The sequence below is a fragment of the Aulonocara stuartgranti genome (genome assembly GCF_965226115.1).
Source record: "Aulonocara stuartgranti genome assembly, chromosome: 7".
In the NCBI taxonomy this organism is placed as follows: domain Eukaryota; kingdom Metazoa; phylum Chordata; class Actinopteri; order Cichliformes; family Cichlidae; genus Aulonocara; species Aulonocara stuartgranti.
In genome coordinates, this window is record NC_138945.1 from 31,423,405 (window position 1) to 31,437,568 (window position 14,164).

At 37.4% G+C, this 14,164-nt stretch overlaps 1 protein-coding gene across 1 annotated transcript in view; it reads right to left on the minus strand.

Moving 5' to 3' along the window:
• Nucleotides 1–1,526: 1,526 nt before the first annotated feature.
• The window catches only part of lpar1 (lysophosphatidic acid receptor 1), a 43,251-nt gene continuing 30,613 nt past the window's right edge, over nt 1,527–14,164 (minus strand). Inside the window, exon 3 of the mRNA XM_082541235.1 lies at nt 1,527–6,517. Within this exon, the coding sequence (XP_082397361.1) occupies nt 6,195–6,517 (323 nt within the window). The 3' untranslated portion in view covers nt 1,527–6,194. The remainder of the gene's footprint in view (nt 6,518–14,164) is intronic.

Here is a 14,164-nt window from a genome sequence, read left to right on the forward strand (position 1 = left end):
GTGTGCTGTCCAAGGATGCAGATTAAAATTATTTCACAGGCAACTCTATCAGCCATAAAAATGCCTCTGCAAAAGATATGTACTCGTTAAACAACACTGGCACTTAATCCTGCAGGTTTATCTATTCTGTCAAAGGTCAACACTTTCAGGATGGTTTGGAACTCTTGAACAAGTATTCACAGGTCAAAGTTCACTGAAGTTGAAATCTATACAAAAGAGCCATGTGAATGTACTTCCTAATTTCCTTCCTATTTTCCTCCAAGAGTGAATCCATGATTGTGGTGTTTTGTTTCTTATCTGCAGCCGTTGCAGTCATTTCCTTGTCCTGTCTCCATCTTCTTTGTTTTGTTAGTGTTTTTGTTTTCAGTGTACTGCAAAGCCATCAGCTGATCCTTACTGGGAGGTAACACTTATTCACAATAAATTAGTAAAACAGAATTATTTTTGTGGCCTCATGAAAAACAGATCTTCACGTCTGGCAGTCATATGTTATTATAGCTAAGAATCACTTCCTGTTTTGTCAAAACTCTGTGTTAGTGTAACAGAGGAAGCTGGTATTTTCTAAATGTTCTGGATGTGAGCTGTTCAGCAGATTTTTAATGTCTTGTTGACTTTTCCATCTTTCATAAATGTAGCTGGCAACATGATGCTCAACTCTATCCATTAAAGTCATTATCCAAACAGGCAGTAGGACATTTGACTAATGGGACTAATTTTTCACTCAGCAAACCATGGGAGGAACTATGGAAAGTGTCTATATTGACTTTGTGACTAAGATGTTACATCCCCCCTCACTCAGCAACTGTACAGAGAACTTCCTGCGTGGCCACACTGGCCCTGATTGGCCTTTTCGGGCAGCAACAGGACGTGAACAGACGTATATCAGTCAACTGGAGGCTACCACTCCAAAGCTGTGGAACAATAAACATAACAGAGCAAATGCACTCTCACACACAGACACACACACAGAAGGGGAGACAATGTTGTTTTCCATGGAAACATCTCTGCTGTTGCAAGGACTGCTGCATACTTTATGTCACACATGACACAGACCCTGACCACTCTTACAGTGTAAGTAAACATACAGAAATACCATATTAGTGGTTCAGCTCCAGTTGTCTCTGCTTTGCACCTGTAACCACGTGCACATGGTGCATTAATTGTGCTACACTAAAGATGCAAATTTGACCTCTTTTCCACCAACGCTGCACCAGTGCTGGTAAAATGCTAGTTCTTTAATGATGTCTTTCTTTCAGAAGTTGTGGCAAATCATGCTGAACAGAATCTGTGGGCTACATCTGGTTAGTTTCTCATATATCATATCTTCTAGCCACTGAGGCAAATTGTTTTTTGGTGGAAACACACAAGAGATGGTTTTAGACTGGGAATTGGCATTGTGTCAGTCGAATATTTTGTCACAAATTAAATAAATTGTTTTCCATATATTCACCAGATAATCACTAACTTTTGTATTCCAAATTAATCAGCCTACAGACACCAAAGGCCAGTATAGACTAGACAGAGCATAAAGTAGTCATAAGAGTTTAATGGTAGTTCTACATCGTTATAACATTATTAAAAATGAGAAAACCTGTTCCATTTATCAATCAATCTATCAATCAGTCAATCGAATCTTTATTTTGAAAATATGAGTAATGATTGTAAATACATATAACAAAAATAAACATGAAATCGCTGAAAGCCATCCTATTAATGAGGAAATAAAGAAAAGCAAAAGTAAAATGTTACCCCAAAAATGTCTTGTTCAAAAAGCAGAAGGAGGAAGCATATGCTTATCAGTCCCTTCCCCTATTCAGCTCGTCCCAAATATATCTTTCATGATTATACAACCTAATGTATACGCATATACTATAAATAAATGTGCCTGTCTAATACACATTTTACATTCCAAAATCATCTAAGATGACTTCAAGTATGGCATCACATGTGTCTAATGAATTGTTGTCAACACTGTCTGCCGAATATGAGCCAAGTCCAGAAACACTGCCTCAGGAGACTGTGTAAGGTTCGGGAACTTATTCATTCAGCATTTTCTCACTATGTAAAACAGTCGCACACAGACAGCATTGAGAGGAAATGTGTTCCTCCTCCAACAATAAATACACAGTCGCACAAAAATTTCTGGTAACAGTTAAGGCTGCCCAAACTATGTTAGCAGGCTCATTTTCCACAAACTATTTAATGGCCTGGGAAAAAAATGACAACAACAACAACAACAACAATAAAAGCCTGTGTCTTTCTGTGTTCCCCATTCTGTTTGGACAAAAGCACAAATATTGGCATGAAATCAAACAGAACAACCATGACAGAGTCTTTGTTTTGTTTGTGTGTTTTTTACATAGGTCCTTCATTTCATATAGATAACTTTCACACACTTTCACCTGGAGTCAGGCTGATGTTTTTATTGTATCAACACCATGACTGTGGTTGGACATTTATTAATATTGGACTCTGAAGTACAGATAATATGGAAATCACATAGATTTTTTTCACCATTACTTAAAAATATAAAACATGTGGTGCATGTTTTGTTTTTTTCTTTGCCTGGAAACCTTCAACATCATTTTAATGTTATGTTTCACTTTGGAAAAACAAAATGTTCAGATCTACAGCTTTGTTATTTGTTTTGTTTTTTATTAAACACATCAGTTTTTTTTGGTATTACAGAATGTTTCTGAACTGCATCACACAGTGTTTGTGTCAAGCAGCATCAGTTGAAGGCCACAGCAAACACAGCACACATCATTCAGACAAAATAAGAAGCAATCAGGGTAAAATGGCCATGACGTTATAATCTAAGGAGATAAAAGTCATCACACCATTTTCTGGGCAGTTTCAGGAGGCCTGTTGTTGACATCTGTAGCTCTCTCTCCCTCTCTCTCTCTCCATACATATAACTAAACACTGGCATAAAAGAGGGCAGGCATTGTATCCATACTGATACTTGCATTTCTACATTGGCTAACAACTTTTAATTTGGTAGGTTGTTAGCCACAAGCTGTGTTAGCTGCATGCTTTGACTTGACCTCTAGATGCCACTAAATCCTACACTCTGTCCTTCTGAAACATATGCAGGACTGGTGTATTAGCAAGCTTGAAAAGTAACATAACACCGCTCTTTTTTTTTTACTCTTCTCACTACTGCAGTGTTGTACAAGTGCATACAGACAGCACTGATGGGTGTGGTTGCGGCTAAACACATTTGGGTATGATTGGACATGTTCTAAGCTTAAAACTTTCAACCAGAAGAGGGCGAATCACTGCTTTTCTGCTGTTAATTGACTTTTTATGGACAGGAACTGAAAAGCACTGCACTCATAGATATTGAATTTTGCATCACAAACAAGTTAATGTTGCTGTAATAGTGTTTATGGGAAAGTCATTATTTAGGATCACAATACAAATGGCATTTAAAAAAACCATACAAACAACCCTACAGTACATCTGGACAGAGTATAACACAGTGAAATTTACAGACACAAAACATGTTTCCCTTTGGTGATTAACTTTGCATAATATATTTTATATATACATATTGTACACACAAAGACTGACACACTAGTAAACAAAGACACTGAATGTTTAGTTGGTTTGATATAATAACCTAAATTAATACTTAAAAGAAATGTTACAGTGAATTTCAAATATGGAGTGTTGGGTCCAGAGCCATATATTGACAAAATCTGGTCAAGATTTTTATGACATTAAAGTGTGAAAGCTGGACAAATTTAATGCAACACGTTTGCTATGGGGGATTGGTTCCTTAGAATATTTCTCTCATTTTGTCTCAAGTAGAAGTACTGCTAGGGATTAAAAAAAGCACTGGCACAGGAAGGAAATGACTAATAAAAGTGATGACTGAGGTGCCCTAGGGCACAGTGCTTTATCTCACACATGCATCAAAAATGTATGCAAGTGTTGCAGAGTGATGGTGAAATTTTTTTTTGTCTGTATATCACAACATAAATTGCCTGATTAATAGGCCAAACATCTGGGCAAAGATACCTGGTGACTTAATGTTAGCTCTGCAGCTGAAATTCCTGAAAAACATCTGGTTTCCTGGAAAACGTTTGACTGTACTTTTGGCAGTGATTCTCACTTTGCTGTCAGTTTTTGGGAGGTTTGTCTATGTATTTTGGCCAAAATGTGTTTTGATTTAAAACATTCAGTTTGCAATTTTTAACAATGTGCATCATAGCATTGCCATGCTGGATTTCAGCTGGCACAAAATTGCAAGTTAATGAGAGCACTTGTGGAAATATTACACCATTCGAACTGCACTGACTCATAAGTGAGTCAGTTATAAAGGCACCCTAAGGCGGGAAGATAAGAATAGACTTTAATTTGTCATTGCTGTCATAAAAATCAAAATAAGCTACCAATAATACTTTAAATGTAAGCGTCAACTATCTCTCTGACAGAGACACAAAATAAAACATGTTTTGGTTGGATATCTGCTTACTTCATATCACTGATACCAGTGTTACAGCAAGTAAACATCTATGCTGGTCATTGAGATTTTGTTAAACAACTGCACATTTGCTAAGGCTTAATGCATTTCTGTGTCTGTGGGGTTTTAGTTCAAGAATTCTCTAAACAATTAATTCAAATTCTTTATTTTTTTGTTTAAAAAATGTGTTTTTTCTAATGGAGGTGAAAAACACAAAAACTAAACTAAACTGAAGAGCACTGCTTTTGGCTAACTTTCACTGTGTACCACTGACAATTTACAAACTGCCTTAAAAGTGTACACCTTTGAAGAATTTGACACAACAAACTGCACAGTTTGCTGCTAATCAAGGTTATGTTGTGAGTCATTAGCCATCCCAACAGCATAGTCATAGCATTGTTGTGCCTAGAGCCCTGCCTGACACAGTGGCTAGCATGGCTACACCAGAAGTGAGGTAGGTAAATGCTCACGTATCATCGTTAGTTCATGAAAGTTGGTAAAAATAGAGTGGGAGAAGGGTTTTGAGTCAAAAGGTTTGATTTTCTTTTTTAATTTTAAGTTGTTCTGTTAAATAACCCATTCTCAAGGTACCACAAAGCAATCTGGTACTAACTCAGGTGATACTTTCACATTCACTTCCACAATTCCCCCTTTTCCCTCCCGAGGTCAGCATCAGGGGACCAAGGAAAACACTGAGAGGCAGTCTGCTCAGCACATTTGGTGTCATAATATGAAGACTCTGAAAGTGCACCAAACATGACTCTCATCCTGCCTTCACATAACTGTCCTCCTCTTACTCTTTTCCCTGGAACAGCCTGCCTTTAAATCCTTAGAGGGAGTAAACAATCCAGGATTTGTAGCAAACATTGGATCCTTACTTTATTTAAACTGAATGGAAGCAAAAACCTGATTTAATGGATTCACAAGAGCGTGTTCATAAAAGAGGATAGGTAGAATAGAATGAAAAAAAACAAACAAACCTGGTTGTACTTTGTAACTTACTTGTTGCTAAACAATAGATGACAACTCTACAGCAGAAAATGATAATGTTTGAGGTTATTAAAATACTGTGTTGAATTCATGGATGAAACAGTGTCACAGGGTTTTTGTAGATTGCAAAACATGGAAAACAAGTGAATATAGGCAGGATTTCATTTTGGATGACATCTTTTGAAATATATATAACATTGGTAACAATATCCTGCTTTGAGCCTACACCACATCCATTTAAAGTTAAAGCTTCTGCCCGACAAATGGAGATGAAAATCAAAAACACTATGTTGTAAATCTGGGATCAGGTGAGTCAGCAACCAACAATAACATAAATGTAGGGTGTTAAGTTTGATAATTTTCATAATGATGGGGCTCTAGACGAGTAATAGTACAAACCTACCAGGCATAAAGTTAGGAAGATTGGATAAAGAGGATGGACTATACTGGCAATACTCTACTTCACAGATTTTAAATAGTTCATATCATCTTTACCTGTGACAACACATTTAACACAAATGGAAATTAACAAACAAAATAATAACAGCCTATCAGAGTTCTCTTCAGCTCTGTCTTCAGAAAGCTTGAGTCTTTTCAGCTTTCATTCTAGTTGCCATATTCTTCTTCACATACACTCATTTACCTTCTCTCAGTCTGTATCTCCTGTAGAGAATAATCCCTTCAAGATGGATTCATATCCAAGACACTGGGCTTTTTTTTCTTTCTTTTTTTTTTATACCACCGAATGTTCATTGTGGTGGTGATGGTGGTGCATGGTGCTGCCAGTCAGCACCGTGTGATTGATGGAAGATGCAGATCGGTCGGATCCCTCTGCTGCCGTCCCATTCACATTCTCCTGCCTCTGGCAGCACAAGATCTGCCTGAAGGTTGCGCTCATCTCCTTGTCACGGTAGGAGTAGATGATGGGATTCATGGCAGAGTTGAACTCGGCGAGTAGCAGGAAGAACTTTTCGTAGGTCAAGACATTGCAGCTAGCGCAGAAAACATCAAGGAGGAGGATGACCAAACCAGGGGTCCAGCAAATGATGAACGCACCTAAAAAAACACAAATTGTACATATTAGTTGAGGTAATTGACACGCCCATCAGAAAACCGAAGCCTACTCCATCCTTTCATACACTGCGCTACATAAATGGTAACTGGACTGGTACTGTTCTTAATTAATAATGCTTTTCTACTCAGAGTATTCAAAGCACTCTTTTTTATATAAGCCTCATTCATTCATTAACACACATTCATATAAGTCCTTTCTTTCTATTTCACTTTTACATTAAAATTCATACACTCACACTTTGATGCATCAGTGGATACTTGGGGTTCAGTATTTTGCCCAAGGGTACTTCGACATAAAGGTTGGGGGAGCTAGGGATTGAACCACCCACTAACTCCGGAGTAACAGCCACCTCATAATGGAATATAAACCTTAAAAGTAATCCACATCATAACTGTTTCTATTTTAAAATTGTCATAAGTATAATACTTACATACTTGGAGCTAACGTGTAATTTTGTGATATGTATGAAAGAAACCTTTTTGCCTTAGACTGAACAATTCAATACTATTTATTTTATTTACTCGTCTCTTCACATGAATCAAGCTGACTTCTTCCATTTTCTGGAAGTGGGTCACGTCAACTGAGTGTTTAGTTCCACAGATGATGACACTAAGATTCATCATATGATGACACCATGAATTTACAAAGTAATTTGTGTTTGTTTTAGGATTTTAAAATTGTAGCACATAGCAGTTTTTGATCGAAGTATGCAAGATTCATGTAAGTAACGGTCGTGACTCATGAGCAACATTTGGGAACTGATTACTTGGTTTGGGCTTTTGCTAACTTACACTTGAATAATAACGAGTCAATACAGGCAACTTGGAAATGGGTCCTTTTGGTGCTACATTAGAATTCATCCTACCACCTCTTATAATTCTAACAAAACACTATCAATCCACTAACAATGCAACATCCTGTGTTTGAATCAGATAGATATTTCCTTTTCCAATCACAGGGCCAGGGACCCCATTAAATTTGACGCATTGATTGCTTTTAGACCACCACTGAGGTCATCACACATCTATTTCTGCTGTTAATGTGGCGATATCAACTACATTATTTCCAAGAGTTATAGGTGTTGCCACTTATGCAAACCCTAATCATTAGTGCTGGTATAGCAGAAGAAGCTTTTGTCACAAAGTCCTGTTTTGTTTTTTTTATACTGTCGTAACATCTCCCTCAGGGCTTCTATACTGATATCAATACAATGGTGGTAAAAACCAGCGCAGTCACACATTCGTTTCCCTCTACAAACTGGCAGCAGCAGTGGCTGAGCATGGAAGGTTACAAAAACTGAGAGGTGCGCAACCCTATGACACTGTTTTTGTCGTACAGTGCCATTCGCGAAGTATAATAGTCCTCTAACACAGTACACTCTCTCACAAGCAAATGAGGCCCCAGCTCACTAGGATGTTTGAACCAGATACCTCCTTAATGTGAGGCAACAGTGGTAGACACTGCACTATGGCGTTGTTTTAGTGCCTCTCTATAATGAGCACACGTAACCCTCACTGATAGCCTTCCTGTCCTTTTTCTCAAATGTTTTTTGTGTATCTGTTGAAACAAATAACAATCACTCTACAACCACATTAGCATCACTTATGAAGCACACCACCATTAGTCAAGAAAACAAAGTACCAATATCTCTTTATGACCAAATGTAAGTAAAGAAAGGTTAATAAGGTCAAAAACCTCATTAAAAATTGATGAAAAATAACTTAGATTTAAGGGATTTGAATGACTGTGATAAATATTAAATATAAATAATAAATCAGCTATGCACTTTGTTCATTAAAGTGGACACTTCCCCGAGTAGATGAAATATGTTAGCGCAGTGGAAAGGGTCACTGACATTACTCGTGCATGTCAAGTGCTGTGAATTCAGTCATCAGACAATATTTGTCCTAACTATACGACAACTATAGGACTTTCCACTTGGTAAAACAAAGAGTCTTGATGAGAAATGAGCAGAGTTGACAGAGAGAGAGCGAGAGCAAAAGCGAGAGAGTATTGACAGGAAGGTCTGTTATCTGTTAGTGTTGTGCAGGCGGCAGCTGCAGCGGAGCTTGACCTCACTTCCTAACTATGCAAGCGGACTCTCCAGAGTTGGATAAATTTCTCAAGCAGTTCATTGCCCAGCAGAGAAACTATTTCAACTATTTGTCTCTCAGTGAAACATCTTACTCGGAGCAGGACCAGACTCAGCACAAAAAATGCTCAGAGGAAGCATTTAGAATTTCCAGTCTGAAAAACAAGAGAAAAAAAAAACCTTGACTCTAACATTATGACTGCGACTGTATTTTCTGTTTTTACTGTCTTACTGTGTCAGTGTTGATGTAAACATTTATTATGCATCCAATCTATCTTAACCACAATCCACAATATGTTATTGTCGTAGTAGGGCAAAATCCATCACAATAATAAATGAAAAAATCTGATCACGTCCAGTGAAAAATATATAATAAAACACTATATGTGCATATATGTAAAGGAAATTTGTTTTATTTCCACTCAAAATGAGAAAGGAATGCCGTTTTGTGATTTTATGGCCTTCGAGGTCAACCCTCAAATTCTTTAATTTCCTTCCTGAATCCTAGAGTATATAATTACCTTCATTACTTATATTTATTGCAGAATTTCCTCTTTACCCCAAAAGAATATGGCTGGTTTACCATAGCCACAGTGTACAGTGTTACTACCATGCCAGGTTTACAGAGGGTAAACCAGAGTTTTGTTTATGGAAGCAACATGTGATTCTTTTTTCTTCTTTCTTTTTTTTTGCCCTGTCACTACTTAAAAATGCCACATGGAGGGAAAAGAGGCTGGAGAATGGAAAGTCACTGGAAGAAGGTAAATAAACACAGCTCTGAAGCAGGCCTGGAAAGTGTATGGAAACGTAGGAAAACTACTTTGGCACGCTCATTGTCTTATAAAAATAAGTAAGTACATAGAAATGTGTTAAGATGTGTGTGGCTATTGCAATGACAAACTACTATTGCAACAGTTTCATAAATGACACATTTTCCTATTAGTTTGTTAATGGCTCATGTGTCACTAGAATGCAGTAAATAAACCTTTAAAGGAATCGTTTTGCTGTCAAACCTGATAAAGAGCTTTAGGGGAGACATTTTTAGTTTGTGGAATGATTCTCAAGATTTACGTAACTCAAAGCAATTATTAGAAACAGCAGCGCACAATGGATTAACTGTGTCATTGCTCATGAACAACATATTAAAAATGTATTGCTTCAAGGGGTTTATAAAGACTGATCTGCAATTTTACTTCAACTGACTCTCAACACAAATATCTAATTAGCCAATCAAATGTCTTAAGGCATTTAGACATACAGACATGAGAACTAGCTAAACTTCAAACTGAGAAAGAAAGGTGATTTAAGAGAATTTGAACATGACATGGTTGTTGCCAGATGGGCCTGCACTCCCATAAATACAGTTTCTGAAATACTGGCCTGGTCTGAGTATTTATGAAACTGCTGCTCTACTGGGACTTTCCCACACAACCATCTTCAGGATTTATAGGGAATGGTCTGAAAAAGAGAAAATACCCATGGAGTGTCAGTTCTCTGGGCAAAAATATTTCACTGATGGCAGAGGTCAGAAGAGAATGGCCAGACTGCTTTGAGCAAAATAATCACATATTAGAACTAGAGATGGACCGATCCAATATTATGTATCGGTCCGATACTGACCTAAATTACTGGATCGGATATCGGAGAAAAATAAAAAATGTAATCCGATCCATTAAATATCACGAAAGCACCTCACAAAACTTGCAACACGCCGTAACTCACCTCAGAACGTTAGCACTCGGAGCAGTATGCATCACGTGATAGAGCGGCTGTGGCATGCGGGACCTGTCGGTGGTCTGGATAGCATTTGGAGCTTCGCTAGCAACCCGGCATTTCATCTCCGACAAAGTTATCCCGAGAGAAGTAAAGCAAGTGTGTAAGTCCATCTCTGAATGTTTGTAAAGCATTCCTGCGTTAAGCTTAACAAGCGATATATGGAGCGACTGCCTCTTCTTGCTGCTACTTCAATCATGAAACTGCTTAACGATCAGCTGATCGGCTTTTCTGTCCAGTCCGTCTCTCTGGTTTGTTTTTGGCCCACTTTGCACCAGAAAGAGGAAACCAGCAGATAAACAGCAGCAGCACGTTTAAGCTTGATCAGCTGTTGTTAGAATTTATTTAATATTACTTTCTACTCCAGGATCTTTTTCTATGTAGCTGAGGCTGGTAACCGTGCAGGGGCGGATCTAGCAAAGTTTAGCCAGGGGGGCCGATAGGGCATTAACAGGGAAAAGGGGGCACAAAGACATACTTTTCTTTCTTATTCTCATTTAAAATGTCTAGCTTTTAATAAATAATTATCCGAATCTTACACCCAAAGTTTTAATTTGATGTAAAATGAATAGAAGTCAATTACTGTATATAGTGACTATTAAGTCTAATATATATACCCTAGTAAGCTATAGTACTTTTTCCTTTGGGAAGGTACCATCTGTGCAGTCTGCAATTTTGTTGAAGAAAGATGTTGAATCTATTTAATATTTCTTGAAAAATAATTGATTTCTGTGCATTTTTTTTTCATACTGCATCAAATTAAGGTTGATTACGTCGATTAAGCATCATGAGGTGGAGCGTGAGGGGTGGTTCCCTATTTTTTATTTATTTATTTTTGTTGTTGCTGGGAGTTGGAACCCTATTAGTTAGGTTGCTTAATATTTATGCTAAGTACTCTTTAAAATACCAGAATAGGGAGGATGGTGTAGGTTTAGGTTTATTAGATTGATCAGTATTGCTGAACTATGAAATTATTTTTTTTTTGCATACAGGTATAACAGAATAGCTTTAGTGTAGTTGTTGTTTTACGCTTGAGTATGAACTTATACAAAATGCAGCAAGATATTTAAAAAAAAACAGTTTTGTTGATTAAAAAACACTATATCACTATATATTCTCTTCTGCTTGTTTTCTTTTTCTTTCTCAGCAGGTGACCCAGGTGATTGATATATGCATTTTTTTTTTCTTTTTTTCTTCTTTTTTTTTTCTGCTCATTCTGTTGGTTTTTGGTTTTTGCCCTTCTCCCCCGTCCCTCTTCTCAGCTGTTTCTCTTTCCCTCTTTCTTTCCCCCAGTCAAGTCTGTCCCATATTCAGTAAGTGAAAATAAAATAAACAATAAAAGGTGAATCAAATGGACCATTACGGCAAGGCTGGGATGGTCAATCTGGTAAAGTAAATCCGTTGGGCATCTTTCTTTGCCTTTAGACAACAATTCTGATGGCAAAAGAGCCAAACGGGACAGGCAAAAAAAAACCCAAAAAACACTATATCGGATTCATATCGGTATCGGCAGATATCCAAATTTATGATATCGGTATCGGTATCGGACATAAAAAAGTGGTATCGTGCCATCTCTAATTAGAACCCAGGTATACAGAAGAGCACCTCAGGATGCAAAACATGGCGAACTTAGAAGCCTGTCAACTAAGACGAGGAAACTGATGCTACAATTCACACACATTCACCAAAGTTGGACGCCAAAGGATTGGAAGAACGTTGCCTGGTCCAATGAGTATTGTTGAGGTTTAAATTTATCATTTCAAATGTTTATATGCTGATTACATTGCTTTATATAAGAAAGGCCTAACTCTGAGTACACTCTGTGCCAAAAGTCCTGACAGGAAATTGCATGCTTTTGCAGCTAGAATCAAGTGAAAGTGAAACCAATTAGGCTGTTCGATGCACACTAGAGAGCAAGTATATAAATACCTAGGCTTCCGTTTGTGCTTCAGACCTTGGGGTGTGTGTTGTGTGCAAAGGTCTCCATATCCAGGATATGTTAATTAAAGATCATTTTTAAAGTAAAAAGACTACTTTGAGCCTTGTCCTTTTGGCCATAAAGAATCCGAAAGAACCGAATTTAATAGTATCAATTTCTGAAGGCATTTAGACAGTGAGGTCAGAATGTGGAGTAAACAACATCCATCTATGCGTAATATCAACACTTCAGGCTGATGCTGGTGATATTATAATGTGGAGACTGTTTTCTTGGCACATTTTGGACCCAGTAGGACCAAATGGACATTATCTAAGCACCCACAGCCTACCTCAGTATTCTTGCTGACCTTATCTATGCATTTGTGACCACAATATCCAAATCTCCTGATTTCTGCTTCCAGCAAGATAACACACCATGTCACCAATCTCTCACTATCTCACACTGGTTTCCTGAACATGACAGTTCGAATGGGCTCCACTATCACCAGACCCCAATCCAAAGGAGCACCATTTGGATGTGGTGGAATGGGAGATATGCTTCATGGATGTGAAGCTGACAAATAAGCAGCAACTGTGTGATGCTGTCACATGAATGTAGAACAAAATCTCTGAGGAATGCTTCAGTCGTCTTGTTGAATCTATGCCACCAATTAATTCGGTACTAAGGGGAAAAGGGAATCCACCCTCGTACGTCCTAGGTGAGCCTAATAAAGTACAGAGTTATGTATGAGAGGTTGTTCCTGTACACTCTCTAACTATGCAGTTTCTCAGATTATCATTTAGTTACTTAAAAGAAATTTTGCATGATGCATTTGTATAAATGTTTACTTAGGACTATCCTATCCTATAGTATGAACTGCTAATATTAATATGTATTGCTTTATCCAAGTGTAAGATACAGCAACAGTTTTTTAACCACCACCATGCTCTCTTTCTTATCTTAAGACTTTTCTTAATGCTCACATGGCAATGTAATGGCATGAATGGTAAGTATGGTACATGTTTTTTACTTTTCCATTATTTTCCACAACTTTTATCCTCTGTTTTTTTTCCTTACAGAAATAATCTTTTATTAGAAAAAGAACATGGGTCTATGGCCTAGGTAACGAATAGGTGGACCACAGATGCATTTCTTTATGCACCCATACCTATACTACATATTTATCACACCATTTCTATTTTACTCTGTGCAACCTTTGTCGTATTTATGGTAGGGTTATTTTAATCCTGATAGATAGAAGAAAAGGGGAAACTCAAACTACACTTTTTCATGTTTTTTTTCTTTAAATAAGCCCTTTATTTAAAGACAACTTCTTGAAAAGCTATTTTTAAATTTTGAATGTAAACCTTGCTTGCTTTACTTGCAAAAAGAACATTTTATTATGAAAGTACCGTCCAGTTCATTGAAAATAAATAGGAAACACTAATTCAACAATGGTGAATTGTAATTTCTTTCTTTTGCTTCACAGCCAGTTGTTGCCTGTTTACAGACAAGTGTTAGGCTATTTGTAATATACTGCATTGAATTATAATCTATAAGGAACTTTAGCATATTGTGGACTATTGTTTGAGGAAACTTTCTCTATCCAGACCTCCTTAAATTCTAATTAAGTATCTTTGGTCTATGGGAACAAAAATAAGGAAATAATAGAGGCCAGATTATGGCAGTGAACCCTGCACTCCCACAAAGACACATGCACGCAAAACACACATGCAGAACTGAGGGTAGATAAACACTCACATGTGCAGACACAAACACATGCAAACACTCACTTACTTAATTATACATGGCACAAAGACAGATGGGTTAAATATTTTGACAATG